This window comes from Rhododendron vialii, chromosome 2a (assembly GCF_030253575.1).
Source record: "Rhododendron vialii isolate Sample 1 chromosome 2a, ASM3025357v1".
In the NCBI taxonomy this organism is placed as follows: domain Eukaryota; kingdom Viridiplantae; phylum Streptophyta; class Magnoliopsida; order Ericales; family Ericaceae; genus Rhododendron; species Rhododendron vialii.
The window spans coordinates 1,243,720-1,257,531 of record NC_080558.1 but is presented as its reverse complement, the minus strand read 5'-3'; the positions used below and the strand labels follow the sequence as shown (position 1 = coordinate 1,257,531).

At 37.3% G+C, this 13,812-nt stretch overlaps 2 protein-coding genes and 1 pseudogene across 3 annotated transcripts in view; all 3 read right to left on the bottom strand.

Annotated features, from left to right (window-relative positions):
* LOC131317710 (sodium/hydrogen exchanger 2-like) overlaps positions 1–11,782 on the bottom strand; it is a 66,026-nt pseudogene extending 54,244 nt beyond the window's left edge.
* LOC131317703 (sodium/hydrogen exchanger 1-like) overlaps positions 1–13,082 on the bottom strand; it is a 67,843-nt gene extending 54,761 nt beyond the window's left edge. For both annotated transcript variants that reach the window (XR_009197379.1, XM_058347273.1), the window contains exon 1: positions 12,859–13,082. The gene's annotated coding sequence lies outside the window, so the exon portion shown is untranslated. The remainder of the gene's footprint in view (positions 1–12,858) is intronic.
* LOC131317716 (uncharacterized) lies at positions 3,129–6,144 on the bottom strand. The gene is made up of 5 exons (XM_058347298.1): positions 5,815–6,144; positions 4,639–4,963; positions 4,049–4,492; positions 3,853–3,950; positions 3,129–3,733 (listed from the first exon to the last, which is right to left on the bottom strand). Exons 3-5 carry the CDS (start codon positions 4,152–4,154, stop codon positions 3,479–3,481), a joined length of 459 nt encoding a protein of 152 aa, XP_058203281.1. The 5' UTR covers positions 4,155–4,492; positions 4,639–4,963; positions 5,815–6,144; the 3' UTR covers positions 3,129–3,478.
* Positions 13,083–13,812: the final 730 nt, after the last annotated feature.

Below are 13,812 nucleotides of genomic sequence, written 5' to 3'. Positions count from 1 at the left end.
AAGCTGCAAAAGAATCTTGAATATGGATTATGATACAGCATAAGAATCAGTGTTTCTATCATTGATCTCTGGAGTTTATCTTTTGGACCTTTCCTATGATCAACCTCATGCTTAGTATCATAAAAATATACTTGGAAGATTGATGGCACGTTTCCAGAAGGAAGAAGACCGTTGACGTAATGGTATATTTGCCCTTGAGCTCGAAAAGTATAAATTCCATTGACCCGTTTTGCAAAGTGAGGATCAAAGTGACGGCAAATGCATTGATGTACTTCATAAAGTGAATTGACTCGGGAGTTAGTCCTGAGTACAACTGCTGGAATTCATTAGGTAGTGTAATCGGGTACAAATCGACTTCTCCTTTGCAACAGCAGAACCGGGCTGTTTCATGTGGGAATTTTTTTGCACTGCAATGGAGGCACAAGGGCTGTTCAGATAATGTATACGGTTCAGTTGGTATAGAACGGTGTTGCAGACTTGGTTGAGGCATCAATAAACCACCTGTCATACCTATAGAATACATTTGTTATGATAGATACAAGGTAAGAGTCCAATATTCCATTGTCCTTGACGCTAGTAAGGATCTTAAGAAATACCTATGGGAATGTCATATAGGATACCAAATTCATCGAGAGCATCATTTGTTGATTGGTTGAATGGATCTGCCCAGTAACATGATAATTACCAAGGTCAAGCTGGAGCACAAGAAAATGGAAAATGCAGGAATAATTTAGCTCTTGCTTTTCATTACTTACCTGTTCAGATAGCTTGGATAGAAGCTAATACATTGGTGGTGGACTGGGTTACAATATTTATTCCAAGAGAAGTTTCAGGAGCTAGATTTGAATTCATGGGGTTTGCACTTATGTCTGCACCTCGAACATGAACAAGAACAAGAGCATCCATCTCGTCTTTTTTCTAAACCTAGAGCTCTTCTCCTTGCATTGATTCTGTTCTTTTCTTCTTGCGACAGTTCAGAGTATCGTACCCTTGCACGTTTTCTCTCCGACATCTTGTAGCATTAATCAGTAGCTTTATGATATGATCGGAATATATTTTGTTAACATTCTCTAAGAATTGTGAGTTTTATTATGCAAGAAAGCAAAAGATATAGACAGCTAAACTAATGACTCTGAAACTCAATATGCCAATACTTATTTATATAACGTGAAACTCAAGCTATAAAACTAATGACAACACATGCTCTACCTGTATTTAGTTGTACCATGAAGTATTTTAGTGCAGCACGAATCATTTTGAGGATTATTGAGGCAAACAAGCAGTCAAAAAAGAGCAGTAGTATATATATAACTTGGAAAGAAGTAGAGAAAGAAAGCATACCGAAAGCTCCACAGTTGAAGAACGAGATGAGAAGCAGATGGTGTATGCAGGATCAGTTGCAGCAGCAGGAGGATTTCTCTAGGAGTAATGGTCAGAAGGATGACTTGAAAAGTGGAAACCTGTGGTCTAATAGGGGCGTATTCTTCTTGGTATAGAAGAGAAGTACATTGATAAAAATATTAAACCAATTTTTTAGTAACTGGTGATATGTGCTTGCAGAGAACTGGTCATATCAATCTCAGCTTGCTTTTTTCCAGGTGTGGATTTGAAAATCCAATATGCAGGAGGCACAAAGTTTGTATACAACTTTGTATCATATGCCAATTATCTGTTTTTTAAGGAACATATTTAGGAAATAATTAGAGAATGCTCATCTATAATATAATAAATTATTGGACTGAATTTTTTGGTTTCTACATGCATTATTTAGTATTACAAGGTATTTAAAAATATCTATCAGCATGAAAATAGGTTCTTTGATTCTTAGAAGAATTATCAATGTAGCGACAACGCCGACAAGTTTATAAAATATAGTCTTTATTCTATTAGTCTTGTATTCTTAAATATTTGCACTACTCAAAAATGAAAGGGCCATTAAGTATAAATTCATGTTTCTTGTTGGTATCAATTTTTTCTCTCATTCAGAATTGGAAACAAATCATTTTGCTCTACTAATTTGCCAAAGAATCTTATATCGGCAATGCAAATACAAGTTTCTATGGAACGCTAGATTTATTGGGAAACAATTATTTACGCATAAAGATAATTAAGGGTGATCATGGTCTAGATTGGTTTGAACTTGTCATAAACCAACAATCAAACCATTAGTTTTACATTATGGAATTGAAGAACCAAGTCAACTCACCAAAAACATAGAACGAAACCAGTCGAAATCCCTAAAACGTGGATTGGTCTTGGATTTAAATCATGGATTATTTTATGGTAAGCGATTAATTTGAAAAAGTACCAGGATAATCATTCTTGGTAGTGTAAGAATTATAGGAATAGAAATTATAATTGCCTTTTTATGCATAGAAACTCAGCAATTGAGCTGGAAAAATCGATTCATATTAAAAAGGTACCAGGGAATACATTTTTTAAGTTCTATATAAAGAGAATTTAATATAATATTAAAAAGGAAGCAGGGAATACAATTTTTTAACTTCTAATTTGGGTAATTTTAGTAGATGTCCATAGAATCATGATGATGGTACAAACATAACCCATGTGGGTTTGTACCTACCTCCAGAGATGTGGAGCACATAATCTAAATAAAATATAAAGCATTTGTCTTTTGTTTCACATGTAGCCAACGAAATAAGTTGGATTTCAACCAAATGTACAAATGCCAACTATATGATGGGCTGGGGAGGAAGGCATCATCTTCTCCTGCAACGACAATTTAAATAATTATTGATAAGGCAAAAAATGAGAATGGCCAATGCATGAAGGCCAAAAGTTTTTTGCGTTCTGATCGTGCCCTCAGGAATTTGAAGGCCTTTGATCAAGTTGGCTGTGGAGAAAGATTCAGCATTCAGGCGAGTCGCCGGTACTATGGTATATTGCGGGTTTAGTATGCTGCACGAAAATGGCTGTGAAATAAACCAAAAAAATGTGTGCTACACTTGCAAATGGCTACGAGCAATACACTGGAGCAGGAATTTAAATATGAATTGAAGAACATTCCCAACAGGAGCCAAAGCAAGGATCAAAGGTATACGGGCTTAAAGAAAGAACAAGATTTCCACTTTTGTCTTATGCAAGAACGGAAGAAGTATAAATGAATGAACAGAGTGAACATAATACCTGGGCTGAACAAAATATATGAACGTTTCATTGTAGCTGCAAATATTACCACACAATTGGATGTGCACACATCAGCAGAAGGAAAACCAATTTCTTGGTGGTTTTGCTAGTCAACTAAGCACAAGATTAGTCTTGATTATCCTGGAGTACAGATGTTCAAAAGTTTAATTTACATATAATCCTAGATATGCTGATCAAAACCAACATCGTCATCCTAGAGATATTGTCTGGCATACCATGACAAGAAATAAGGGGCAAAAGTCTAGCCATTCGCTGCATTTTTCATTGACTACCAGTTATGCCAAAACCCAAAAACAACCTAGCCATATCTTCAGAACCATTCAAAACTTTTCTCGCACTTCTCTATTCCATCAATGACAACAACCCTGATCTCATAGCTTCCCAGCATTGCAATGAGGATGAAATCTGTCCACCTTAGGTGTAATGCTTCAATGAACTCGCGGAAGATGGGATAACTGAGAGACATGTTGTTGCGAGGGATAATCAAGAGCCGGTTTCCCATCCTAATTGTAACGTCACCAAGGTTTAGCTTCTGAAAGATCGGATGGATCCTTCGGCCAAACTCCTACATGCAAATAGGTGGAACCATATATTATTATTTTAAAAAAAAACTGAACATAATTAGTTGCCTATTATGTAATTATCAAGTAATGAAAGAGCAAAATTATTGTTATTAACTCTAACCTCGCCATTAAAGATCATTGTTCCACACGTGTATCCATATTTCAGTAAAATAGACTCGTGGTCAAAGATAGATGGCAAGCATGCAGTGCGCAAATCATCTAAACAAAATTAGCAAAGATAAGAAGCATTTTTGTATATGAGAAATATTGGCTATAATTACAGAACTAAACATTATGAAATAGTTTTCCGTTTCTACCTTGTGTAGGATGTAAGCTTTCCCAATATGGATTTAGTTCTTCTGACCAAGCATATGTAACCTCGTTATCATTTTCATCAAAAATTATAGTGCTGAAAATCCACATCCTTTCACAAGAGAGAATCACTTTGTATCCATTTTCCAGTCGATGAGTTGCACAAAACTCGGCCTACCCATACTGCATAAACATTAACAACTACACGAACAGGCCATGATCTTGAGCCATGCTTCAAGAGTACCCAAACTGTCCTGTTGTGACCTTGCACATAATGTGCACATCCTGGTGGCAATGGCAATGTATTAAACAGAACATAACACAAATCTGAGGCATAATTTCTTAAAGCAATGAGCATTAAACTGCTAAACATAAAATACTAAGTTAGAGAATCAAACCAGTCAGGTGGTGATCTGTAATTAGTGCTATATACCACCAAGAGCCCACACCTAACAACAAAAGCATGCGTCAATGCGATATTTCCAATAATCTGTAAGATCACTGGGAAAAAAATTTTGCTGATCTAGAAATCAAATGAAGCAATATGAATCAGGTATATGTATATTTTAATAGACAGAAGTGATAAACAAAATACCTACAGTGCTGCTGCGCACAAAAGAATTGTGCACAACAGCATCTAACCAAACTGCCATATCAGTTTCTGAAGCCCACTCTAGCCCCAATCGTTGTCCATAGTCACGAATAAATTTGTGGCGTGGTCTGTAAATTGGATTCTCATTTTCTCCTGGATACGATATTGCAGCAACAACTTTATCACCACGAGCAGTAAGGAGAAAATACATGGGCCGAAAACCATGCAGAGGTTGGATGCGTCTCGGTAGTCCAGCGAACAAATGGCAATTGAATCACCATAGCACTATACGCCACAGCCTAAACAAGTATCTTACTTCATAGCAAGTCTGTAACAAAACAGGAACAGTTGGGAAAATGATGAGAGCAAACTGTAACCAGGAAAACAGAATAAGAATCATTCTAGTATGAGGCATAATCCTGCATGAAACCAGGCAAACCAAAGTTGTAGATAACAACAAATCTATTTATTTGACCATGAAGCAGGACAAGACCATACGTACAGAACCATAGGAATATTTCGCCACAAAATAAGAAAAGTCAATAGTTATAGAACCATAGAGATAAGCAATCATGGCACACAGGAAACCCACCGAGAAAGCACAAGAATGCTAAAATTCCAATCCAACAGCCCAATCGACAAAACTTATATATACAACGAAACCAAACTCTGCCAAAATTTGGAAACAATTTTTTGAAACCCAAATCATTCACACAAACGAATTCACGTAACCATAGAGATAAGCAATCATGGTACACAGGAAACCCACCGACAAAAGACAAGAACGCTTAAATTCCAGTTCAACAGCAGAATTGAAACAGCCCAATCAACAAAACTCATATACACAAGCAAACCAAACTCTGCCAAAATTCGGAAACAATTTTTTGAAACCCAAATCATTTGCACAAAACTAATTCAGTCCAACAATAATTCAAAGCAACAAGAAATTGCACACATTAGCCCTAATCAAATCAAATAAATACATGGGCCTAAACACCTACCGCCAAGATTCGCAAGAAAGAAGACGAGTGTAGAACTGAAAACAAAGAGTCAGTGAGATAAGAACAATCTCCACCAACAAAACCCCACGCCCAAAATCATCGCCCCAAACAGCACGCAAGGAACACCATCAGGAAAACAGGAAAAGGGAGAAAACCAAAGAAATAACAAGAACCGAACCTCACGCAACAAGCCGCAGCGGCCGGCAAGAGCACGAATAGGAAACAGGTACGCGGAATAGCCGATCAGGAACGGAACCCCAGTATCGCTTCAAACCGTCTGGAAGCATCCACTCTTGCAAAAGAGAGAACAAAAAGCCCAAAATCTAGACGCGTACGTGGCCAAACCCACAGGATGCCAGCACATTAAAAGCTCAAAAGACAAAAATATCCCAAAGCGCATAAGCAGGAGCTCTCCAATTGAAGGGCATAATTGGCAAAATCAACCAAAAATTGGCAAGCCACCCAATTTCCCTTCAAAGCTTTAGATTCAAAGCTTTAGAAACACTTCCAATTTCTTCTACTGGTCATTAAACCTCTTAAATTCCTTTTGACCAATTACATTTCTTCCTCCTGGCATATTAAAGTGAAGCTTTCAAATTGCATCTCCAATTCCGTACGTGTATAAAAGATGAAACAAGGGGCGCTCTCGACTAATCTTTTTAACGTTATTCGATCGGCCTCCAAATCCAGTTAAAATTCTTATTTTTATTTGAACTTTATGAAGACGACATCGGCATCATTTTTGTGCACGTGAGTGGGTGAGCCAAATTGGGTGCCAATAGCAACACTTTATCTTGAATAACTTGAAATCATGAGAAACATACATTACGCGCAATATCATCTAAAACATTTAATAATAAACATAATGATATGATAAACAGAAGGTATTAAGCACAACAACATACATTGTGTGCTTATCAAAGGGCTCTCTACTTCTTCTGTACAATAATGCAAAACCATATCTACATAACTTGAACTGTAACAAACGCTATGTTACACAAAGTGAACAGGGGGATGTGTTGTGCGGTTGGTGCACAGCACCATCCCTCAGTTGTACACAAAGAGGCATAGTATTCTGATTTACAGGTTGAAAAATACAGTTGGAAAGACAGCATGCCTTACCGGAGACCTGTGTTACTCTCTTTGATGGATAACTGAACCCTGAGAAATTTGAACTGAAAGCGCAACCTCCCATGTTGGATAAAATACATGTAATACATTATACGTAAGATGCCCTTGCTGGCACCCCCAAAGGGTGACAATGAGATATCAACAAATAACAGCCTCAAATCGACAGACGATCGATCACATATCCCACCAAATGCCGAGGAATTGATTCTGTGATCTCATTTCTGGATGTCTTCTTAGTCCAATTGCTGTGCACTTTGATAAGGTGGTGAACTTGGAATAACAAGTACAAAGCACCGCCCACGAAAAACGGGCCGCATGAACGCATTGTCGAATTTGCGCCAATAATAATGGACAGGGCGAGTGGGGGCGGCTAGGAGCATCCGCAAGCTGGATAGGCGAGGCACGTGGGGAGCCAGATCTACTTCTGAATCCTAGCCATTGTAAAGAGGTGGCATGATGAAGGATTTGGGAGTTGTGGGCTCCGAAGAGAGCGCTCTGTCTAACTGCTTTGGTGAAGGCAGCAAGAGTCTAACCAAAGGTTTAGTCAACAAACCAAACACCTGCATAATATGCCCAGAAGCGCAAATGATGGTAGGGAGGAATCACTATTAGCTAGCGAGGTGTTTAGAGTGAAAGCATGATAGGATTTTGAAATTATTACCCTTAAATTTGCTTGCCAAAGGTTCATATTCAATACACTAATGGGTAACGTCAGACTACCCAAATGATTACAGTATATATGTCCTCAGGCTAAATCCTTACAAATTTATTGTCCTGTTCCACATTTCATTTAGTTTTGAAGCCAAAGGAAACATGAGAGACAACGCAAATGGAATTCTATGACCCACACATCACTGTCTGTTCTTTCCCCACTACTCCAATATCAAACTCAGACTTAAAATTCTCTTGGGCTCTTTCTAACATGATTTGTTTAAGGTCCAGCCCTTCATTCAGGCAAACAAGTCATACTACAGGTTGCCTTCCGTGGCTGTAACTAGAAGTAAAGATATCTTACCACTGTGCTGAAAAAAACAACCGTGATGGTACTTGTGATCATGAATGCATTCTCACGTAACTGGGTATGGCCTCCCCTTGTAAACTGCATGCATGAAAAGTTTGAACAGATTATTTGACAATTACACAAAAAAGGGGCCTGAAATCCCTGCAAAACAAAGGTATGCATGAACAAATCCCAGAGAACCACATATGACATTGATACACATGCACATATGTTTTCCAAAAAAAAAAAAAACAGATTTATTTGGTGGAACGGTTTTTGAAACTTGTTTTTTATAATTTTTTAAGAATCTAACCTATTTTTGAGAAAACCATGAAAAAACACATTTTCAAATGTTGAAAAGCCTTTCTGGTAAAGATGAATTAGACATGAAGATTCAGTCTTTTTATTTTCAAGAAAAGTTTTGAAAAAAATCTGCAAAACTCATTCTGAAAAAATAGAAAGAACAGAGCAGACAAGTCAACTGATTATACGCGAGGGCCATAGAAACAGCACCTCTCATAAGACCTGCCCACCAAATGGTAACCTGGAAAATTGAGGGTAAAAGTTGAGGATGCTTGCTAACAGCAAATAATTAAACGAAATCAAAATACATAAAAAAAAATGAGAAGGTTAACTTATACTTGCTGCTTTATGCCAATTTTCTCATACGGCGTCTTCCTGGTCAAATTGGATATAAACGATAATGGGAAAACGAAGGCTGCTCTTCCAATCAAAACCAGTCCCATCAGTATTGAGCTCACCACAATTGACGTCCCAGGGCTGCAAAGAATATGGAACTGTAAGATAAGCATATGTAAATTTCCCTATTCATAATGGTGACAAATTATCTTTTGCATATAAACCATACCTGTCACTTCCGAATCTCCACTTTTCAATGTCCAATGCATCCATACCAACATAAAGAAAGATAAATATCTCACAAACAAATGACAATGTTGCAAAAGCATGCCTGTAAACATGTTCAAAAGCAACAAAAATTTAGACACCAAGCCAAAAAAGGAACAAAAGGAAATATCATTAATCATACTTGGTAGTAACTCTTGAACTCTCGGTGACATTATGCCAGGTGTAATGGGACATCACAATTCCGCAAAAGAAAACAGTAAGAATGGCACTTAAATAGAATAACTGCAAGATAAAACTTTGAAGGTTACGACACTGAACATACACAACACTGGAAAACAAAAACAATGACGAAAGAAAAGGAAAAAGAAATAGCAGATAGGTGCAAGCTTGAGAAATCTTACTTCAGCGAGCATATACGAAAGGTAAGCCATGAGCATCATAAGGGCAACCTCACAATCAGTAGAGTGTCTAGAATGGAATGAGAAGTGTAAGTAGCAGCCCTACTAAATGATAAAAAGCTAATCACACTGATTCCATCCCCAATATTGCAGCCAACATGATCACAATCCTATACTAGTAATGTTGTGCTAACATATCAGGTGCAGAAGCAGAGATAACTGGAGATCCTAATCACCTGCAACTGCACCATTTCTATAGCCCGCATTGGTGAATTGTATCTGTTATTGTCACTCAATCGACCAGACTTTTGTTTTCTCACAAGCTAACCTACCAAAAAAATTGTGGTCGAATAAGTGACATAAGGGAGATTAACCACCATGACATTCATTTTACAAACCTGCCAAAATAAAGCTTTTTGATGATGTATGCACTAAGCAATCCAGCCTGCAAGTAAAATTGTAGAAAATAAAACGCCGTAAACTATACTGCCAGAAGCAAACAAGAGAGAGAGAGAGAGAGAGACTCACTACAACTTCCAACACAGTGCTCGACAAAAGCAGATATAAGAAATTGCCGACAAACTGCAAAACTATGCTTGTTTTGATATGAGATACATCAAAGCTCTGAATTGCATTGAAAAGCACAACTGATGTTGCATCATTCACAACCCCTTCCCCGAAAACTACTGTACAGAAGAGGTGTCTCATCCTGATTCAGCACCTGCAACATTGGGTGGGATGCGTGAAGTATTGACTAGTATTTTTATCTTGAGAAAAGATGACAGCACGGAAAAGGTATCTATACCTGCAATGTACAAACAGAATCTGTTGCGGAAAATATAGCTCCAATTGCTGCAGAAATTGAGTAGAATAAGAGAGCATGAATATAAGTTGTATGAGTGTAGCATATAGTGGGAAAAAAGATGAGTAAAACAAAAAGTTAGTAGTACCAAAATAATCTGCTATCTCGAGGCTACCAATATTCATATTCTTGAAGAAGTTCATAGCTGCTGGACCAAAAGAAAAAAAAAACAGATAACCACACATGAATGAATGTACAACCATGAAGCACAATGAAACTAGATCGTCCTCCCCATCTCTTTTCCTGCTATATTAAATGATAGAACACGGAAGGAAAAGGAGAATGTGTATAACTAAACAAGAGGTTGTGTGGACCTGTTTTGGCACGGGTACAGCCAATGACAAAGTGAATCCAAATCCTTCAGACAAAGTGTACTCTTCTAGTTATCAACCCAGTGCACCAACTAATCTACTAAAGTTTGCAACTCTCTTCCCTGATAGCGCTCTAGTCTACTATTTGTGACATCTTTATTTTGGGTGTTCGGATACCTATTTTTTATTTTTACCTTTTCTACTTTTCGGTGTTTGGGAGACTTTGGCCATAACACATTCCATGAAAATGCATTTGTGGTTTTTGATGTTCGAGAACAGAAGGCAAAAGTAGGGGTAGAGGAGCTTTTTAACTTCTCATTTTTCACTTTTCTCATTTTGGTTAATATAAAGACTGCACATATCTCCCAAACACACTATTCCTGTTATGAAATGCATTCTGCACATATCTTCTAAACATTTTATATGTTCAATAATACAATTCTGACCATAATTCAAAAAGCCAAAATACGAAAGGCAAAATGCAAAGAGTAAAAAAATGGGGCTCCCAAACGCCCCCTAAATGAGAAGGTAGGCTGCTGGCTGTTGAGGGTATTTCCCCTTGGAACATGAAACATATCTACACATCAATAGGCTCGGGTGTACCTGGGCATCACACAAATTGTACTATAGCATCTTGTACATTTCTCTCTAAGTCTCTTCATCCAATCGTCCTATAGGATGGGAAAACCATGAGCATCAACTCAAGTGCTTAATAGTACAGCATCTTGCCTTTTGTTTCAACTTCCAATACAGGGCACCCAGCCAATGACTAGGGAAAAGAGTTAGAGCAATTACTATGAGGGATGCGGGCGGTATTCCTTAGAAGAGATGGTATATTGCCCAGTGAATGTTCAAAAAAAATGCAGTTTCATGTTCTACTTCTTCTACAAACCCACATAAATAATAAGCAGAAATGATTGCAGATACAAGAGCTCACCAAATGAAACGATGGCAAAGGATATCAGAGTACAAATTGCACCAAACAGCGTGATAGTCTTGAAGTTACAAAAAAAATGCTTCTTCTTTACCTGGAACCTGATTCATTATAATTCAAGAAAAAGAAAAATGACCAATTAGAGTCATGAATGTGGTATTCGTATAAAAATTCTGGCTACATTTCTAGTCCCAAAAAAAAGAAAAGTGAAGCAAGGAAACTGAAATAACAATAGGAGATATAGACACATTAAGGTAAGAAAAAGATAGTATTCATCCAAATTGCCAATTGTGTAGGATATTGCAGTTAGTTCAATTCTTTTGGGGAAACCAATATTATACAATTTATTACATATTGACATTTACCAACAGTTTTGCTACATAGATGTCAAGATCAAATTACTGTCACATCTGATGTAGAAACAACAATCTGCGGACATTCACAAATATAAGTGTCAATTAAAATGTGACTTGTGTGGTTGTGTGAGTGCACCCACTATCTCAACCATTAGTACAATTTTACTTGATTGATTTGGTAGAAGACCATCACAAGAACTCAGATTCAGTTTCACTTGGAGAAAGAAAATAAATGAAAGTAAGAAAATACCCCGCGTTAAAGATGATTGGTGGAAGAAGGTATATGAAGAAAAGATCTTCACTGAAAATTAAAAGATGTGAATTTGTTCCTCCACCGGTTAGAAGAATAACAATTCCAGTGCAGAGTCCTTGCCACCATCAACACACATAAAGTTAAATTAGTTTCAATGTATTATTTGCCATTATGAACTACAAATATAATCATGCACAATTTAAGCGTTCAGTTTTCTCCACAAGCCTTCTATATTTCCACACTACACAAGGAAGTGTTACTTGTCTTCTCCCCTATACCTAAATACTCTGCTTTAAAGTAATCACTCCCTCTAACAACTTATGACTAAAGGCCTTAAATGAGTTGATAGTCCACAATACAATAGTAAGCTACCACCAGATTTACCTAGGAATCATAGCTCAATATTCTCAAAAGTCCACAGATTTATACATAGACATATTCACACATATAAACTCGCCTGCAGATATCTATGACTACTAGAAAGGGAACAAGATGCTATAGTACAATTTGTGGTGGTTAATACTTTTAATTTCCTACACAAACAGTCTAATTTTCTTCTACCTTTTTTTTTTTACTCTCACACCTCAGATTTCATTACGAATTAATCTCAATTGAAGATTGCTATTTTCTTTTCCTTCACATAATACGATTTGCACATGCAACACTAGGGGTGTAAACAAGCCGAGCCCAGCTTCGTAGTGTTTGAGCTCGGCTCATTTACTAAACCAGCCGAGCCTGCTAATTTACTTAACAAACCTCTCTAAATGAGCCGAGCCTATGCAAACGAGCCGAGCTTTTACAGGCCGAGCCGAGCCACGAGCTGCTCGCGATAAACTTGGTTCGTTTGCAGCCTTACGCAACACTTGTGCCCGGGCGTCTTGTATATATGCACCTAAATGAATTTTTTTGTAAGTTTGTTTTATCTAACTCATTTGTATTTTTAGTTACAATTGAATTTCTTGTAATTTCAATTGCAATTAAAAATACAAATGAGAATAAACCATTACGAGATCGGCATAGCTCAATGTTTTCTCGCAAGTCCAATTACACATGTATAGAACTACACGTACATAGAAACCTATATACATAACAGCGTAGCGAATAGCTTACCTGAAGTGCGTGAGATTCAACTATGAATCGGTAATACGATCCAGGTAGATCTTGTGTTCGAATAACAGAGTCGAACCGTAGGCTATCGCAAAAGTGATTACGCTCTCAATTGAGAGAATTTGTTGGTGAAATTGGTGAATGAACTGGAAAATAACTCTCCAAATAGAGAGATGGAGAGAGAGAGAGAGAGTATTACGGAAGAACACGGAAAGGACAAACCCAACAAAAATGAGCTTCAATCAAGCCAATGTCAAGTAACTTTGAATTTTTGGAATATCAGCAAATCAAACGAGTCGAGCGATCTTTAATAAAAATATTCAAGCTTAATTTTTGTTTACTATATAACAAGGGAAATGATAATGCCAAAACTGTTTTCGTTAGTGCCAAAACTCTAGTGCACAAAAGGTTTGTACCATTTGCAATGTCCAAGACTTTTATGCACTGAAATTTTGGCACCAACAAAAATAATTTTGGTATTATCATTTTTCCCTATAACAAACTGATCCGATCTTGAACAAGTTTTTTTTTTGTTACACATCTTAAACAAGTTTTTAACAATAGATATGAGCTCATACTTTGAACAATTTGGTTCCAGTACACTAGTAGTAGTAGTTTCATCTTATTTCAAATCCTTCGCTTTCAAGTTAATCAAACAACAGGTTGACCACTGAGTCAGGGAAAATTTTTCAGTACTAGGTGGGTACCACGTGGTGCCCGTTCGGCACATCTGAGCCGTTCATTGCGTTTTTTAACGACCCGTTCAAAAGTGTATTGGACGGTCTCAATGTGCCGAGCGCGTACCACATGGGATATACCCACCCGGCACCGAGAAATTTCTCCTGATTAAGATCCTCAAGTAAAAAGAAACCCAGATACTATTTGCTACTAGAAAACTCTGTCGAAAGTTGTCTTAAGTGTTTGTGGTGGAGAAAGGGGTATATTTGTACTTGTACC

Excerpts from the sequence above, each read along its gene's own strand:
- LOC131317716 (XM_058347298.1), bottom strand. The coding sequence starts at position 4,154 with ATGTGGATTTTCAGCACTATAATTTTTGATGAAAATGATAACGAGGTT. Across the intron at positions 3,951-4,048 it reads AAGCTTACATCCTACACAAG|ATGATTTGCGCACTGCATGC; the intron begins GTAGAAACGGAA and ends AATTTTGTTTAG. Across the intron at positions 3,734-3,852 it reads CAATGATCTTTAATGGCGAG|GAGTTTGGCCGAAGGATCCA; the intron begins GTTAGAGTTAAT and ends ATTTGCATGTAG.